At 33.6% G+C, this 20,538-nt stretch overlaps 1 protein-coding gene across 1 annotated transcript in view; it reads right to left on the reverse strand.

The window, feature by feature from the left end:
• The window catches only part of FAM3C (FAM3 metabolism regulating signaling molecule C), a 59,099-nt gene that overhangs the window by 9,560 nt on the left and 29,001 nt on the right, over window positions 1-20,538 (reverse strand). The window contains exons 4-8 of the mRNA XM_077118604.1: window positions 17,109-17,138; window positions 16,309-16,432; window positions 6,124-6,182; window positions 4,937-4,987; window positions 2,667-2,751 (exon numbers count right to left, since the gene is read on the reverse strand). Coding sequence (XP_076974719.1) covers window positions 2,667-2,751; window positions 4,937-4,987; window positions 6,124-6,182; window positions 16,309-16,432; window positions 17,109-17,138 — 349 coding nt within the window. The remainder of the gene's footprint in view (window positions 1-2,666; window positions 2,752-4,936; window positions 4,988-6,123; window positions 6,183-16,308; window positions 16,433-17,108; window positions 17,139-20,538) is intronic.

The raw sequence follows: 20,538 nt of genomic DNA on the forward strand, positions 1-20,538 counted from the left end.
TGAGAGCATGGGTTATCAGGTTGAGATCTACTGTAAAAGGTCCTAGCCCATAAGCTGTTTATAGCAGTCACATATATGTAAGAGTTTTAATTATTATTTCTAAATTCTGAGATACTGAGCTGTTTGCATATAGCCCGGTAGCTTCCAGAAACTTTGGGTACTTATGTGATACCTGAGACTCAGAGTTAGAGCTCTGAAGCTATGAAAATCAGCAGTACCCCATAGAAGAACGGTTTAAAAAGCTGAAAAAAGGATCAACCTTCAACTAGAGATGTGAATGAAGCTAATCTGGATAGGACTAAGGTAAATCAGAATACAGGGTAAAGGATGATATAGTTCCTATTTTTAAACTTCAACTTCTGGGTGAGACCAAAGGAGAGATGTTTATTTGATGTAAAATCTGTATTTTGGGTAGCACATTACCTAATTTAACTTAAACGATCAGTTTATTTGAACACATTAAGTACATGGAATCTTGAATAAGGTGTGAGATCCAGGTTAGTATGATGCCCTCATATAACCCAGAATAATTTGGACAGTGAATAAAAAAGTATTTGCAAAGCCCCCTTGGGGAACTGAGGAGAAAGGAGGAAATATTCAACTTCCCCATTTGGGGAATTCCTGATATTGTTACAAGCAGTAGGGACAACTAAATCAATAGGCTGAGCCCTCGATCTTGGGGTTCAACCCTATGAAACTTATTCCTGCAAAGGAGAAGCTAAGCCTACTTCTAATTATGCCTAAGAGTCACCCCCAGAAAACCTCTCTTGTTGCTCAGATGTGGCCTAAGCCAACCTGGCAGGTGAACTTACTGCCCTTCCCCCACTACGTGGGCCATGACACCCAGGGGTGTAACTCTCCCTGGCAACATGGGACAGAACTCCCAGAATGAGCTGGGACTCAGCACCACAAGACTGAGAAAGCCTTCTTACCAAAAGGGGGAAGAGAGAAATGAGACAAAATGAAGTTTCAGTGGCTGAGAGATTTCAAACATAGTTAAGAAGTTATCCTGGAGGTTATTCTTATACATTATATAGATATCCCCTTTTTAGTTCATGGTGTATTGAAGGCTGGAAGGAAGTACCTGAAACTGTAGAGCTGTGTTCCAGCAGCCTTGAATCTTGAAGACAATTGTATAATGATATAGCTTTTACAATTTGACTGTGTTATTGTGAAAACCTGTGCCTGATGCTCCTTTTATCCAGGGTATGAACAGATGAGTAAAAAAATATAGACAAAAAATATATAAATAATAGGGGGGATAGGGGTAAAATAAATTGGGTAGATGAAAACACTAGCAGTCAATGAGAGGGAGGGGTAAGGAGGATGGGATGTATGAGTTTTTCTTTTTATTTATTTTTCTGTGATGCAAATGTTCTAAAAATAACATTTTTATTTTATTCATTCATCACAACTATGAATACACAACTATGTGATGAAACTGTGAGCCACTAAGTGAGTACACCATGTATGGACTGTCTATGCATAAAGATTTCTCAGTAAAAATATTTTAAAGAAAGAGAGAACTATTCTCACTTATAGAATTGGGAACTTTTAAAAAATTAAAATGCAAAGTGCCATGAAACTTCTGAGAGGAATGTAAAATTGGCACAAAAATCTGTTTTGTTTTGTTTTGTTTTTTACATGGGCAGGTACCGGGAAACAAACCCAGGTCTCTGGCATGGCAGACAAGAACTCTGCCACTGAGCCACTTTGCCTGACCTAAAAATCTTTTTTAAACACAGGCAAATCTCTTACTTTAAGAATTCCACTTCAAAAAATGTATCTTAAGGATACAGGCATAATTATTTAATACATAGCATTATTATTAACTAGGAAAAATTGGAAATAGCCCAAGTGTCCAAATAGCCCAAAGCATCTATTTATTAAATAGATAATAAATCATGACACATTTAAAAATGATAGTAGGTAGAAAAACAATTTTGTTATGAAGAATAATTAACAATATAGGAAAATATTTACCACTTAAATAGGTGAAAAAATATGCTGTAAATACTACCATTCCAAGTGTAGTATTTGCATTAGAAACTCTAACGATGGCAACCAAAATATTATCGGTGGCTATCTCCGGATATTGCTTTTCTATATTTTCCCAATTTTTACAACATAAGCAACTTTAACAAAAAAATTATAACTACCAGCTATTAAACTTTATGGAAATATATTACACCTTTATTCATTCTTTGACCATGAATTCAACATCCAGGAATTTAGCTTAAGGATATAATTAAAGATGCAAAAAACTTTATGTAAAATAATATTGATCACAATGTGATTTATTATTATACAAACAAAAAGAGATCTAGCAATTATAGAGGAACATTTAAATGAAAGTAGATCCATATGATGGACTGTTAGTGAGTCATAAAAATTATGCAACTAAACAATATTAATGCCATGGAAAAAAGATTTAAGGTTAATAAAAAACAGAATATGAATGAAAGCATGAGAAATTTTATACAATAAATGCATAATAAATGTTTACATAGAAAGGAAGTAAACAAATAATTGTCAACTGTGGTCACCTGGTGGTTAGATTACTTTGCTCCATTTCACAAATTTTTCCAATGAAAATGCATTATTTTTATAATTATAAATTATAGCTTCAAAAAGCTATAACAAAGTTTTAAGTTTGTTATACATACTTGGTTGCTCCATCATCATATGTTCCCATTAAGACTATTGTACCATCTGGTATGGACTTCAGATACTCAATCATTGGTGCTACATCTAAAGAAAATAGAAGGGTTGAGGGGCTTTTTTAATGAGTAAAATCACAATAATCTTTTAAAATATATAAAACATGAAGCACTTTTAAAAATCAATACTTTCTAATTTAGAATAATGTAGAATAATAGAAAATGGAGACAAATCTTACAAGCAGTTTAAGGAAACTGTCAAGTTTGTCTCTTAATATAATGCCACCATCAACTTCCAATTTCTCAACCCCAATTCATCCTGTGTACTGATATTTCAGGGGCTAAATGAATTAAATAAAAAAAAAAGAGCATAGCAAAGCAGCACACAAAAGTATAACTTGTGATTTTAAAGTAAGAAACTCAAGGAATCTCTCAGACATGAATAATTGGAATCATGGAAAGCCTTATTCTGGGGTCCATGGGTAAGCTTCCTGGGGCAGGACTCATTGAGCTATTAAAAATTATTGTAAAGATGATACATAGCTTTTTTATCCAATTCTCAAAGGGATCTGTAATTAAAAAAAAAATTATGTAAGTATGTATGCATGTACAAACATACCCACTGATTTAGGTGTTCTTCTGGGCGTATCTACTTCCTATGAACTAGGGGAAGGAATTCAGGTTAGGTTATCACCAAAAGTCAAAGGGAACTAATTCTGGCAGATATTATAGCTACTACCCTCTTCAACCAGTGTATCAAGACGAAGGACTTCAAAATAAACCACTTCAGTTCCTACAAACTGGTGATGCCAAATGAGGGTAGAGAGACAGGTCAGTTACTAAATATAATTTTACAGCTTGACAATGTCAGATTTCCTTACAGCCCCCAAATCTAACATTACTAAAAACTAGGTTAATTCAAATGTTCTTGGTTTCTTTCCACAGCAAAAATACCCAATGATTTTCTGTAACTCATTCTATTTTATAACAGCACAAAGCAGCTAACAAATAATTTCCATTTAAATGAAAGGTGGCAGTAAACTGTAGCTATTACTTAACTGGCAATATTTTCAAGCAATAGATTTAGTCTGCTTGTGATGCAGATCTGAGGGGAAGAGTTAAATATCAAAGCTTCCAAATACATTACTGATTTCAACATCAGGATTATAAAACTGTTTCTATGTAATACATTTTGGTAGGACCAATATGCCTTTGGCTTCTGAAATTGTTAGCAGTATTTTAGTTTATACAGCTGTGACAGCTGTTCAAGGTCTTCCTAATCCCATCTAAGAAATAAATAATACATGGTACCTTATTACCAGTTGAAAAAAATGTTAGAATAACAACTGTCTGAAAACTCTTAACATAAATCTCAGGAAATCTAATAGCTACTGGCTTCCAGGAAATATATAAAGGATACAGTGTGGTGCAGGGGTGATCCTCATTCCAGTAAATTTTTCAAGCTAATGACTTAGAGAAGAATCCACAGGTAAGCCACTGTTGGCTTTCTTTCTTATTTAAGAAAGAAACCCCTTTCCTTCAGGCAGTATTCTTTAATACCAATTCCTTGCTTCTGCATGACTGTGAATTCTTCCCAATCCTAGAAGGACCAAATGTTATAGAAGGGGAAAATATCTGTGGACTGCCCTAAGTTCAAAGAACTAGAAAGAAAATCCTATTCCTTCTCTCAAATATTAATCTACTTTAATAAGCAGTCATATATCAGAAAGTAGAACTGGGATGAAGTTTTCCTAAAATCTATTCTAAAATTTGGTAGTTTATCTTGTATGCCTAATGCTTCGAGTAATGATTTATTTTTGAGAGTGAAAAACCATATGTAAAAATTTCAATTCAATCAATCAGTGAAAAATGCTTAAATTGGTTTTTCTAGGCTTTAAATCACTTATTCTTTTTAAAATTTCAGACAGAACTCAGAAAGCCCAAAACTCCTTGCTTATAGAAAGTTACCTACCTAGTTTCACTAATCTCAGAACTAGTTTTGCAAAAAATGGGATTCAGATTTTATTTTAAAACTTAATTCTGAGACTATTTAACTCAACTGCAAACCACAAACAAATTTTCTAACAAAAACAAAGTATATACAATAGGACTGATTACTTAAACATAGCTGCACATTTCGTGAAAAGAAAGTGAGAGAAACAAAATGGACTAATGCACAAAGCGTTATTCCTTCATTCAGGGGCTACATTATTTTGAGGTGATTAAGAAGACAGTGCTAACATGAGAACACAGGGTTATATGCTATTCACACTCACCTCCTCCCCACATGTCAAAATATTTAGTGTCTAATACATCTCCTGTTTTTCCTGAAAAAAAAAATTAAATTTTTATTAAATCATGCATCTGAAATATACTGTATAAAACAAATGATTTTATGCCATGATTAATGAGAACTCATTAGCAGAAAATAAATTATACAGAAAGACTTAAGATTGGAATCACATGGCACTGAAATATATTTTAAAGGGTAATTTTGGATGCCTCCTTAACACTTTCTTACTCTCCTAAGCCAGAGTGGTAAACAGAAATTCACTACTGACTGCAAACCAATTAAAGTGTCTTTTTTTTTTATCTCTACATGCTATCATCTTCCCTTACCTAAATTTATATAAACTTTTTACAAAAAGGAATCGTCCCCTTTCAGTCAGATGTTTTTTCACTATCAAGACCATCTTTTAATAAGTTATATATTACTTCCCTTTTAAAATATATTTTTGCTATCTACCAAATAGAAAAATATATACAGGTTTAACTAGGAAAAAAAGGAAATTAAGAAATGTGAAAATCTGCCTCATTGTGCAAAAATAAGAAATACTTTCCTGCACTATGAATAGGAAAAGTAGCTGATTTCTAACCATACTATACAGCTTACAGGGTTATTCTGCCAGAGTGGGGAGGAGTAGCATCTTAGGCTTCACTTCATGGGTTCAGATTTTCTGATTTGATTTTGGTGGAAAGAACACTCAAGATGGTCAGGAGTCAACGAACTGATTTACACTAATGAATCTATCAGAAGAGTCTATCAGAAGAATGGAGACAGAATTTAAAAATTACAATAAATTATTTCTCTCTGTTTCCCCCCTTACACAATCTGACAATCCACCACCCTGTCATCTTACACACCCTCATTCCTGCCATACTTTCTTCATACTATGTTAGGATTCCAAACTTTGCAACAAAAATCATCAATTTCATTTTTGATTGGTTGTTTCCTAAGGATCTCATGGGACGCTCTCTATACAATTCACAGCAAGCTGGGATGTTTCTGAGAAAGCCTGATAGAAATAAATAGACTCTAAGTCTCCATTCATAGTTTTAAAGGACCTTAGGGTCAAAGTGGCACTTTTTGACCTGATTCCTTGATATCAGAGTGCATTTTACTTTTAGGAACTTAACTATCCAGTGACTAACTACATCCATAATATAAAACAATTATTCTTACCATTTACCAAGGCAACATTGATCCCTCTTCCAACATTATTCTTAACACCACTCATTAAACTGAAGGGGAAAAAAGTAAAGACAAACTTAAAATTAGTCATTTCATATGAATATATTATCACAGAAATAAAGCCTAGCAAAAACAGTAGGCAAATTATGTTACATATATAATCCTTTCAGTACCGCAGAGGATATTAAAAGATCTCTAAGCCAGAGAAAACAGACTAATATTGATAATTTTGAAATACCATCCTTAAGATTTTAAAATACAAATAAATATACATTAAAAAGTAATAGATTTCTTAGTGCTCTGCATCAATTATGAAATATCATCCTAGAAAATTCTCCAGACACAAGCTGATAATATGCACATATTATGCACCATTTTCTAGAGATCAAACACGTGATACAATCTCTTTTCCACAGTACACAACAGAAATCTGAAATGAAAAAAATGCCACCAAATCCTTTATAGTCTGAAAGCAAATGGAATGAAGGAGCACTCTTTCATGATTACCTCACATAACTGTAAACATTTTCTTAGTGATTATCAATATAAAGTTTCTCTAAACTCAAAAGAAGAAATACTGTATTCAAATAATTACTGCATTTAATGGTAATCACTAACTGTCACACCTGAGGTAATCACAGGCACTGGCAGCTCACAGACAAGTACATAAAGACAATGGTACTGTGAAATCAGATACCAGTGAAACATTGTCTGAGCTCACGATAGTATCAGTTCAGTTTGTTCAGTGAGACTTACAAAACTAAAAATGTCTTAATGTTTAGCAACTGGTTTGAGAAAGAATGTGCACACACACATATACCCACATAGACGTATTTATGTACATAAGTTTATTACAAATATTACTGATATTAAAGGCTGTGTAGCACACAATTCCACTTTTTATCATAAATCCTGAGAGCCAATTGATTCTCACAGAATATGGCAGCTGATTTTCCTGAATTCTCATATCTGTTGCCAAATCTAGAATTCTAATGAATGGATGAACATAGTTCCATTAAAACTGTTGGTTAATATTTTCATTTACATTAAGAACAAGACAAAGGAAAAACTGAAACAATGAAGATGTATGTCAGAACTTTATTTTTGTCAATAATGTGATATCTTTGCTGAATCAGATAAGTTTCTAAAAACAAGAACATTTCCTCAACATTTTATGTTATTCACAATGTAATAGCTACAGACACAACATATTTTTAAAATTAAATCTGAATTATTAACATTTCTGTCTTACTTTCTCAAGTCTAGACTTTTAATCAGCAAACTTTTTCATTAAAGAGTTGGATAGTAGATATGAATAATTGAGAAAAAACATACATATATATATAAATATATATGTTTTTGAGCTACTCAAAAACACTTATAGGGCGGGCCATGGTGGCTCAGCAGGCAAGAATGCTTGCCTGCCATGCCAGAGGACCCAGGTTCGATTCCCGGTGCCTGCCCATGTTAAAAAACAAAAAAAAAAAAAACACTTATAAATAACAGAGAAGAAAAAGCACTGGCATCAGTAATTACATAAAATATAAATGGTCTAAATATACTAATTAAGACAGAAAATAGCATAATGGATTACACATATGACCCAGTAACTGCTTTTTGTCTAAAAGAAACCAATTTCAAACATAATGATATACGTAGATGGAAAGTAAAAGACTAGAAAGAAACATAGCATGTAAGCATCACTCAAAATAAAGTAGGATTAAAACTCATTAATAAAAAACAAATAACCCAATTAAAAAATGGGCCAAGGACCTGAATAGGTGTTTCTCTTGAGTAGATATACAAATGGCCAATAAACACACGAAAAGATGCTCAATATCATCAGCCATCAGGGAAGTACAAATCAATACAACAATGAGATACCATTTCACATTGAGTGACATGAATAGCAAAACTGAAAAACACATGAAACAAAAACTGACAGATCTGACAGGAAATATGGACAAATCTACACCCCTTCCAAGAACTGGTAGAACAAAAAGTCAGAAAATTAACAAGAATATAGAAGAACTTAACAACAGCACCAACCAACATGGTCTAATTGGCACTTTAAGAACATTGCACCCGAAAACAAAATACACATTCTATTCAAGTCCTCATGGACCAAATATCAAGATAGACGATATTCTCAGCCATAAAACAAACATCAACAAACTTAAAACTTGAAATTATACAGAGTATATTCTTTAATCACAATGAATCAAACTAGAAATCAATTATAGAAAGATAACAGGAAAATCTCAAATGCTCAAAAACTAAGCAACATATTTCTAAATCATCCATGGGTCAAACAGGAAGTCTCAAGAAATAAAAAATACAAAACTAAAATATATCAAAATCTGTGGAGCAAAGCTAAAAGAGTGCTAAGAGAAATTCCTGTCAACAAGTGCTTAAATTAGAAAAGAAGAAAAATCTCAAATGAATAATCTAAGTTTTTATATTGAGAAATTGGAAAAGCGGGCAAAATAAACCTAAGAAACTTTTTTTTACAGAAGAAGTAAAGAAGAGAAATCAATAAAACTAAAAAAAAAATCAATATAATTGACAAAACTCTGCAGAAAGACTGATAAAAAAAAAGACAGTGCACAGGTAAACCACTAATATGAACGAAATGGGATCTAACTATATACCCTGCAGATAAAAAAAGAAGAGAATTAGGAATAGGTCTACACACACAAATTTGACAACTTGGGTGAAATGGAGCAATTTCTCAGTAAGTACAAACTGCCAACAAAGGATCAATTATGAAACAGATAATTTAAATAGCCCTATAATGATTAAGGAAATTGAACCTGTAATATACAAATTCCCAAAAAAGAATTCTGAAAGCCCAGATTATTGCACTGGAGAAATATACCATACATTTATAAAAGAATTAACACCAATTCTACTACACATCTCTTTCAGAAAATAGAAGAGAATGAAAACTTCCTAACTCACTTTATAAAGCCAGTATAACTCTGATAACAAAACCAGAACATCAACAGGTTCAAGAAGAAAAACCACACGATTATAAAGGAATGCAGAAAAAACATTTGACATAATTCAACATTTATTCATGATAAAAAGTCTTAGAAATCTAGGACTAGAAGGAACTTCCCCAACTTGAAAAGATTATCAACAAAAAAACTATAGCTAACATTATACTTAATGGTGAAAGATTGAATGCATTATCCCTAAGATCAGGAATAAAGCAAGGATATCTGTTTCTCATCTCTACCATTCAACATGGCACTGCAAGTCCTAGCCCCAAGGCAAGAAAAGGAAACAAAAGGCATCAAGGCTGGAAAAGAAGAAATAAAACTGCCCCTATTTAAAGATGACCCATTTGTCCATACAGGTAGTAAGCTCAAGGAATCTACAAAAACCTTCAAAGAGGAAGTGTGAGGGTCGTTCAGGGGTAGAATTCTCACCTGCCACGTGGGAGACCCGGGTTCGATTTCCAACCATGCACTTCCCAAACACACAACCAACCAACCAAACAAACAAAAATCCGCCAAATGGTGCTACAATAAGGGGATACTTACATGGAAAAAGAATGAAATGTGAACCCACCATACAGCATACAAAAACAAACAAAAAACAACCTTCCAAGAACTAATAAATAAGTTCACCAAGGTTGTACTTTTTCCTGCATACGAAAGGAAATGACCTACAAACGAAAGGTCAACATACGAAAATCAGTTGTCTGTCTATGTATTAGCAATGAGCACATGGAAGCTAAAATTTATAACACCATATGCAATCACTGAAAAAATAAAAAGCCAACAGGGGTGGAATATTTAGGTATAAATCTAATAAAGCATATATAGAGCCTGTATGCTGAAATCGACAAAATTCTGATGAAAGATGATATAAAAATATGGAGAGGTATACCATGTTTATGAATTAAAAGACTCAGCATAGTAAGATGTCAATTCTTTCCAAATTGATAGATGGGTTTACCACAATTCTATCAAAATCCCAGCATGATTATCCTAAAATGTGGAAAGGCAAAGGAACAGAGTAGTTAAAATAATTCTGAAAAATAAAGTGGGAGAAATCATTCTACCCCATTTCAAGACTTCTTACAAAGTTAATGTAAGTAAGACCATGTGGTATTAGTGAAGGGACAGACACAGAGATCAATGGAACAATATAAGAGAACCCAAAGATAGGTCCGTATCTAATTTTTGACAAAGTTGCAAAAGCAATTCACAGGAAGGATAATGATTTCAACAAATGGTATTGGAGCAACTGGATAACCACAGGCCCCACTCCACCCCAAAAATAAACTCAATCTAAATCTCCTCTGCTATACAAAATTCACTCAGAATGGATCATAAACTCAAACATAAAATGTTAAACTATAAAACTTTTAGAATATGGAAGAAAATCTTTGGAACCTAGAACTTGGTAACGTTTATAGACATCACACCAAAAGCATGGCCCATAAAGGGAAAAAAAAAAAAAAACAACAATAGTTGGAATTCATCAAAATAAAAAAAAACTTTTGCTCTGTGAAATATCCTGTTACAAGGATGAAAAGACAAGCTACAGACAATGAGAAAATATTTGCAAACCACATATCTGACAATAGGACTCATATCTAGAACCATCAAATTCAGTTTAATTTGATTATTAAAACAAATAATCCATTAGAAGATGGGCCAAAGACATGAACAGACATTTCACTGAAAAGGATGTATGGATGGCAAAAACTACATCAAAAGATGTTCAACGTAACTAGCCATTAGGGAAATGAAGATTAACTGAGAAATCAGTACACTTATTGGAAGAGATAAAATAAAAAGTGGTGATAACATAAAAAGCTGGCAAGTATATGGAGAAACTGTATCACTCATACATTGCTGGTGGAAATGTGAAATGACACACTCTGGAAAATATTTAGTAGTTTTTTACAAAACTAAGCATATGCTTACCATATGACTCACCAACTGCAGCTGTGGACATTATTCCAAAGAAATAAAGTAGATGTTTACACAAAAACCGGTATACAATTGTTCATAGCAGCTTTATTAATAACAGCCAAACCCAGGAGATAACCAAAATGTTTCTCAAAAGATGATGGATAAACAAACTGGAAAATACATACTATGGAATATTATTCATCAATAAAAAGGTTCATGGGACCTCTTTTCTACCATCTTTGCAACTTCCTCTGATTTCTACAATTATTTCAATCCAAAAAGAAAACAATGAACAACAAAAAACTCTACTCCAAATTCCATTACAAAGAAACTTAAAATTCTGATTTTTAAAAATTTAGTACCATTAAATCATACATCAATCAATACTGGTTGTCTATTTTCCTCAAAGTTACACTTCTCTAAAATTTACAAGGAAAAAAGCACAGACTTTTAGCGTGCATCCTCATGATTAGTTCAGAGAGGTAGGCAATAAGAGAAAACCAAACAAATTTGGTGCAACAAAAGAATAGGGAGCTTTCAAAATTAATCTGCTCTGCTCTTTTCAAATTATATTTGATAATTAAGCACTATCATTAATATTTAAATACACACACACAAAAACGGTTAACTAGTTAGATTAATAATTAAGTGGCACAGTGTCTTCTCCAAGTGAAGATCAACTCAGGATGCAGTGTTCTTCACTAAACTCAGTGTATCAATTATAAGGTGAAATAAAAGTAACATGAAGCACAATGACGCAGGCTTCCCACAAGAGGGCAGCAGCTTATCGATTTTTAAAAACTTAAATTCAACTGGGGAAAACCTGTACCTAGGAAATGACACATCACTGAAGGTTTTAAATGTATGGAGGCTAGTCACCCTTATTAAAACAATGGAAATATTTTCTCTTACCTGTCATTAAAATGAGAATCCCCCCCATGAATGCACCTCCAAGCATAAAGAAAATGATTATGTAATCTGTATATGCATCCTAGAGCTTTGAATAGTTTTTTTCAAATATCTGCTTATGTTCTAGTTACTTTTTTATTTATTTTTAAATTTTTATTGATATAAATAAATATATATATTTATAATATATATTTTATAAAATATATATTATTTTATATTGATATAAAAACAAATTTTTATTTATATTTACATACCATGTACTCATCCAAAGTATACAATCATTCACATCATCATATAGCTGTGCATTTATCACAATTGACCTTTTTTCCTTTTTTGTGAAAAATAACATATATACAGAAAAATTTCAAAGCACATCACAACAATTAGTTGTGGAACAGATGTCAGAGTTTGGTATGGGTTACAATTCTACAATTTTAGGTTTTTACTTCTAGCTGCTCTAAGATACTGGAGACTAAAAGAAATATCAATATAATGATTCAGCACTCATATTCATTTGTCAAACTCCACCTTTTCTGTTTAACTCCCCCATCACCTTTGACCTTTTTCCCACTCTTTATGCCCATTATAACTTTTTCATGTTGGAAGGGGCTGTCGATAACATGGGATAGGAAATGGAACTAGTTGATGTTCTGGACAGGCTGGCTGCTCTGTGTATTTCAGAACCAGAGGGACCTATCTGGAGGTTGTAGATTTCCATAAAGCTATCCTAGTACAAGGAATCTTTGCAGAATCTTATTTTATTTATTTATTCACTTTTTAACATGGACAGGCATCAGGAACCAAACCCAGGTCTCTGGCATGGCAGGGGAAAACTCTACCACTGAGCCACCACTGCCCACCCTGCAGAATCTTATATATTGCTCTAGGTGTTCTTTAGGATTGGCAGGAATGTTTTTGGTTCGGGTTTGGCAAATTATGATGGATAGCAATATCTAACTGAAGTTTGCAAAAGAGTGACCTCCAGTGTAGCCTCTCGACTCTTTTCTAGTTATTTCTTTTTAAATGATTAGTTTACAGCAAGGGTTGGCACATTACAGCCAGTAGTTTTTCACTATTCATGAGCTTAGAATGGTTAATTTATTTTTATTAAGTGTTGTATTTTATTTTATTTTATTGTTTTTTAGGGTGCATGGTCCAGGAATCGAACCTGGGTCTCCCGCATGGAAAGGCAAGCATTCTACCACTAAACCACTAATGGTTTCATTTTAAAATAAATACCCACATAAAATCCTTGATTTTGATGCTTGGCCCCCACAGCCTAACATACTATTTATCTGGCACCTTATGAAAGTTTGCTAATCCATTGTTATTTAAAATACAAAACACAAAATAGTCTGCTACATTCTTGTTCCAAATGTTAAGATTAAATAAAAGATGTGTGATTTGCTCTCAAAAGGTAAGTATTATTCCTTAATATAAACTTCATACACACCTAAATCAAATGGGTATATGCCTAAAATGAAAGCTAAAACTTGAACAAGCTCTATTTGTTCTCTAATACAGAAGAAAAGATGCAATTCTGTCTTTGAATCATACCTGATATACTCGGAATTTTATCTCTAATTAACAAGAGGTATTAAAATCCATCTTAATTTCCATAATATAGCTTGACCCCAACTACTTATGTTAAAACCATGGCTATAACCCTAATATAAACTATCATCTTTTGTCTGGATGAGGGTTTCATCAACTTGGTCCATAATAATATAATGTGCCTGATAATTCTTTGTTGTGGGGGGACTGTCCCGTGTACTGTAGGATGTTTACATCATCCAAGGCCTCTACTGTAGCATTTCCACAGCTGTCAAAGCCCAAAATGTATCCTGACATTGCCAAATGCCCCTCTGAGGGAGGAGAGGGGATTTGCCCCCACTGAGAATGACTGGTCTAAACTATGAGTCTCCAAAGTGAGTTGCAGGAATTCAACATATGCAAGAACATATTTTAGTGGGTATGCATGCAATAGGGAGCCAATACCAAAGACCTGTTTCCACAACTGGCAATGGCCTTCTCACTGTCCTCCCTACCCCACTCCTCTAATCATTTTATACAGCAGCAAGACAATTCTTTTTCTTCAATATAAAGTGAAATCATGGCATGCCAGAGCTTGAAAACCTTCAACAATTTCTCAATGCATGCAGAAAAAAATCTCAAGCTATATGGCCTACATGGCCTGGCTATTTATTTACTTCTCTCCAGCTCTTTCCCATCTTAGGGCCTTCAAGAATGCTATTCCTTCTATTTGGAATGTTCTTCCATTTTTTTTTACCTAGCTGCCTTCCTTCTCCTTGGGTTCATGGTCTAAGCACTACTTTCTTAGAGAAGTATCCCTAATCCACGTGATCTAAAGCCACACACCTCATCTCACTCACCATCACCACAATTCATCACATCCTGCTGCCCTGAACAGCTTGTGTCACAATTTGTAGTCACATATTTGTATTACTTTTTAAATATCTATTACCTCTACCAGACTGTTACATAAGAGCTGAACCAAGTTAAATAAATACTTGTTGAATCAGTGAATGAATGTTGCTAAGAAAATTCACTTTTTCTTAAAACCTTTTCTGGAAAAACTTCCAATATAGAGACATTGGGAAGAGCACTGTGTTACGAATTGATCCCTGTTGTGTCTGTCCTGGGAGGCCCTGCCCACTAATCCAGCCCTTCTGCAGGAACTAGACGTCATGATGTGAGGTCTAGCTATAAAATGCCAAACAATCATTAAATCCCTCATGGGGATGGCAAAATGACTCCTGAAATGAGGATGGAGAAGCCACCTGCCTTGGTTTTACTGTGAAAGAAATGGAAATACAAATACTACATGCATGCCTACCAGTTTAGAACCAAATTCTCTGGCTCCAAGCTCAATGCTTACTCTACTTGACCTGTTCACTGCATACACGGTCTTTTTAATTTTTTTAATCTATGTAATCTACAAATAAAAAAAACAGCTAGTAAAAAGAGTTTGATCTTTACTTCTTTGCATCAAAATGTAAATGGTTCAAGGTGGCAAAGTAGGTGCCCAAAGGCACTCAACCAGGGACTATGCATTCTAAGTGAACTTTTTAACTAATGTTTCAGACTCAGACTTGGGGCTGCTAGCCAGACAAAGTGAAAGGGGGGAATGAGAATGTTCTAAATGGAGGTGAAATGTATTATTTAAATTAATAGAAAATCAAAAAACCTACAAACTTCTAAACCAAGTGTTTTATTATATAATTCAGTAAAATGAGATGATTTTATAATGAGAAATCAGAGGGCAATGGATTATTTAACAATGGATTATAATTAGCATGAATGAGAGAAAGAAAGGAAATGATTAGGGACTTTAAAGATAACCTGGTTCAAGCCCTTAGTTTTATGAGAAAAGTTTTGACCCAAGAGACTAAACGGTCTTCCCATAGTTAAAGGGGCTGGAATAAAAATTCAAGAGCTTCTATATTAAAAAGAAAAGACACAGAAAGCTGGGAGAAAGTGCCAACTTTAACAGGGCTCCTCTATTTGCAAAATCACCTCACTCTTTATTCTACATAATCAGTTTATTATTTTACATGGAGTTTAAATAAGCTCATGATTATTTTACATGGAGTTTAAATAAGCTCATGTATCTAATTTTCCAGCCAATAGCAGATTACAAGCAATCAATTAAAAGCAGGGTTTGTGACTTCATAGACAGGGACTTCAAGTTAAGAGAGACAGTTGGTAATGACATAGGAGACTGAAAAAACTAAAAATCATACTCTGCAGAACATCACAATATAGGGAACCATTTAGCTTAATGGCAAAGACCATCATTGGAGCATTTCACACTTCACCCAAATATTTAAAACCAACATTGTTGGTTTGTAAGATAAAATCTTTTATTATCTAGGGGGCGCACTGTCTGCAATGATGGAAATGCTCTCTTGTTTGTGCTGTTCAATTCAGCTACCACTAGCCACATGCGCCTACCACGCAATTGAAATGTGGCTACTGCAAAGAAAGAAATGAACTTTAATTTTAATCTATTTAAATGAATTAACTTTCTCCCTATTATTTAAAAGAATCAAAATTAAATAACCACGTGTCTAATGGCAACCATATTGGACAGGACAGATCTAGAAAACTCACTCACATGTAATCCCTCATCTTTGCATGAAGTTGGGAAAATGCTGTGTTCTTATTTAAGGACTTGTGGAATATGTGGGGAAAATAAAATAGAATAATGAAAACTGAAATTGCTCTCCTTTGATAAAAGTATGCTCAATAAATTTTCAAAAGAGTCATTAAATTCAGGTTCAATTATTTTAGTTTCAAATCAACAAATACTTACATATTGTCTTCTAGGCAAATTTTTGGTCCCACCACATTGGCTGCTCCACTTGCCATTTTAAATGCAAAATGCTTCTCAGGGCAAGCTTTTGAGATCCCACATTTATATCTGGGAGGCTTTGTAGCTTTGGGGGAGAAAATATGATTTTTTTTTTCTTTTAGGAAACAATATTAATAGGTTCTATAATTAGTTTGGTTCATATCTAGAACTACAGAGTGCATATGTAAAGCATTCAGATTTACATATCTTAAAATATATACTGGAAGTGTTTCCTGAGGATTTCAAAGAACGTCAAAAAAAAAAAAAAATCAGAACCTCCTAGGAAACAAATTAGTAACTGGCATAAGTGGATCAAATAACATGACTTTAAGGAGGCTAAATACATTATTATTGCGTTTACTTTTAAAATTTGGTATGCGGGGAGGTTTTGAACTGTTACATTGCATTTCCTGTCTACATATGCAGAACAACAAGCAAATAACTCTCACGCTAGTAAAAAGCCAAATGCACCACTATCTAACCACTTCCTAGTTCTCACTAGTAATTGTCATTTCTACTTCATATCTTTCTGTAATTATAATACTAGAGTTAAAATCACTAATGAAACAAAACATCCATTATGAATAAATACCAAGACTATTGGACTGTCCAATTATTGTTCTTTTAATTTTAAAAAAGTAATTTCTAAATCAGTTTTTCTTCACACTGAATTACATACACTTGTATGCATGTAAGTTCTCATACAGCTAGGATGAGACAGAGTAATTTATCTGCAAAATATTTTGAAATAATATACTTACCACGTGCAGCTGTGTCCAATGCTGACCTTGCTAAGACAAAAAAGTTACTTTCATTAATAGGAATAAAGCTACTGACAAGTTTCTACTTTTAAAACATATTTAGACCTTCTAGTAGGCCTATTTAAATAAACATGTTTGAATTATTGCTCAGTATACAATCAATAAAATATGAACATTTTAGAGAAAAGGTAAGAAGGTAATTTTATGTTACATAACTCACTAGTTATAAACAACTATGTAGATAAATAGATGAATTATACAGGATTATTTTATCACTGATAGAACTATTCATTTTCACCTTTACATGTTGTTTTTACTTTTAGCTGTTATAAATTTAGATCTCAATCAGAAAGCTACTTTACAAACTTCAAACTGACAGCTGTGAATGTATGTAAATAAATACTTGGTGAAAATGAGGGTGTGTGAAACTTTTTGCTGCAGTATGGTCCACATATGCATATAAAGCCCTGGAGAGCAGAATATACAGACATACGTCTTAGTGACTGGTTAGGAGATTGGGGAAAATGTTTTCATATAATTAAAAAAAAAAAAAAGTAATTACTAAGAGCTTTATAATTTATCAAGTTTAGGAAGCCAGAATCTTCTGGTCAAATCTTCACTTGAATGCAACAGATCTCACAATTACTTCTCAAACTTTTTAAAAACACTAACATCTGATCTTGGCTCAGGAGATTATAATTCAGATCACCAACATATTGTGGCTATTTCCTTATTTGGCTAACATACATGCAGTGTGCTATTAACTAGCTGTTAAGACTATAAATATCAATTTTTAATTTCTGTACTATTTTAGATAATTGTGGGTTTCCTGTGAGTCTAATTCATAAACTGGGGCACAGAAAGTTAAAACTGAAAGCAATAGTCTCTAAATATTTAAAAAGAAAATGAGCAAGTAAAGAATGGTTCATTAACTCATTAGGATACTCAGAATATTATACACCGTTAAAAGTCATGAAGGCAATATAGAAACATGGAAAAAGTTTAATAGATGAAATAACCCATACCATAACTGTAACTTCTAAAAATATTCCTGGAAAAGGAGAAAGACTTGAAGGAAACAAAAAAAATGATCACATGGTAAATTTGGATGCTGTGATTACTGGTGTTTATTTTTTCAATTTCTTTATGCCATTTTGTAATAAATTATAGTCCATGATAAATATATATGTCATGTTAAATATATACATTTAGGTATGTACACATGGCATAAAATAATTATAGAACATATAGTTTTACTTTCATAAAAGAGCAAACTACATCACTGATAGGATGGACTTGCTCAGATTATGCAACCAGCAATGAGTAGCATAAGGACTAGACATTCTCAACTTTACTTTGCCCTGAACAAAAGCTTTTCATCAGGCTCAGGTGTTAAGATGCTCAGAGAAGACCCTTTGATGAAATTAGGAATTCTGGTATAATAACCCATGGAACACACCACTGCCTTGATGGTTTTAACATGGTTAAAAAAGCAGCTCATTCACACATGCTAGGTGCTGCATCAACAGCATCCAGCATGTTTTCATGCATTATTGATTTGCTCAAATTATTGCACAGATAAAGAAATTGAGGACAGAGGGGTTTATTTGTTCAATTTGTACTGACTTATAATTAGTAATTGGCAAAGCTTGTTTTCAAAACCACATTTTATTCTAGCACTTAAATTCATATTCAACCACTCCAGAAAACAGGACATATCTGGGGTCTGTGATTACATGTTAAAAAAAAAAAAACCAGCTAGTCTGGTTAGAAGCATGAAGCTAGGACAGGAAGCTATCAGAACAAACACTCTGAGTGCAGAGCGTAGAATAGGCTGCAAAATGGTACAAGACCAAGGGACTAAATTCCACAAGAAGGTCACTACCCCATGAGGTGCAAGGGCCCTCAGAAAGGAGAGCAGTCTGAACAAAGACAGTGACTGTGGATTTGAAAGTAGACAGATTCAGAACAACTAAGGAAGGAATACTGGCTAGACTAGGGAGCTGACTAAATATAGGCAGTTAGGAAAAGGAAGAAATAAAGATTGACTTAAGAAGCATTCTCTTATTCATCCACATGAGCCAGTAACTGGACCATCTCTGCACTCAAGAGGTTTATAATCTAGATAGGAGAGGGGAGATAGGAATCGAGGAACAGTTTGGCTTGGGACCTGTTAATTTTAAGATGCAAGGGGAAAAGTCTAGAGGCTAACTGTAAATGAAATCTGGGATGAAAATCTAAACTGGAAAATCAACAAAAGGATGAGGCGATCCAGGGAGAGGATTTAAAGGAAGAAGAAGATCTTGGGACTACTGATCATCAAATAATGATCATGAAGAGGAACTCTGAGTGGCTGCAGAAAGGGAGGTAGAGATGAACTGCTAAAATGATCAAACAAGTCTGCTTGTAAAATTTGAAATGTAAAAAAGTAAAAGCTATTCAAGTCATAAAAAAGTTATGGGGTTACCACTTGGAGAAATAGTTTCCTAATCACTGAGATTTTAAGCCATCACCTCCATGTAATTTGTGTGAGGAAGGGGAGAAGACACGTGAAGGTAAAGAAACTCTTATAAAAGATCCTTCTTTCCAGATGAAAGTTAATTTTTATCCAGTACTCATCGAAATCCCAATCCTCTACTAGCTCTGCCATTCTGAGAATCATACCTGGAGGCCAAACAGGTAAATTAATTTTCATAAATAAAGCAGGGTGTTGTTCAAACATTCATTATGGACATAAGATACAAATACTTAAAAATCCCTCCTCTTCTGCAGTTTATACCCTTCAAACTACCCTAACAGCTTTAAACCTTAATTTATTTCAATATATACAATTTTTCACTACAAAGAACAATAATAAGCATTTCTGATTAGGATTCATCAATGAACGTCTTAACAAGCCAAGCTAAAGAATCAGAACTACTTTGTACTTCAGGTTTTTTTTTTGAATGGGCAGGCATCGGGAATCAAATCTGGGTCTCCAGCATGGCAGACGAGAACTCTGCCTGCTGAGCCACCGTGGCCTGCCCACTTCAGTTTTAATAATGTTTCAAGTATTTATAAATATACTGTTTATCAGTGGCTTAAATATGAAAGGGGAAAAATAAATCAACAAAATAAAACATTAAATACGTACTGCAAGGATATATGCAAAAATATTTGTGCTGTGTTGAGTACATTTACTAGGTGTTAGTAAATGCCTATGCTGAAAATTAACACTACGTTAACTCAGAATCAATCATGAATAAGATTGGTGGATTCTAGCCACAACAATATCCTGGTTGTGCCATAGTTTTGTAAAATGTTAACACGGGGAGAAATTGTGTAAAGGGTACACAGGATCTCTCTGTATTATTTTTACAATTGCATGTGAACCTACAATTACCTCAAAAAGTAAAGTTTTATTTAAAACATGGCTTAAAACAGAATCATA

This window comes from Tamandua tetradactyla, chromosome 1 (assembly GCF_023851605.1).
Source record: "Tamandua tetradactyla isolate mTamTet1 chromosome 1, mTamTet1.pri, whole genome shotgun sequence".
In the NCBI taxonomy this organism is placed as follows: domain Eukaryota; kingdom Metazoa; phylum Chordata; class Mammalia; order Pilosa; family Myrmecophagidae; genus Tamandua; species Tamandua tetradactyla.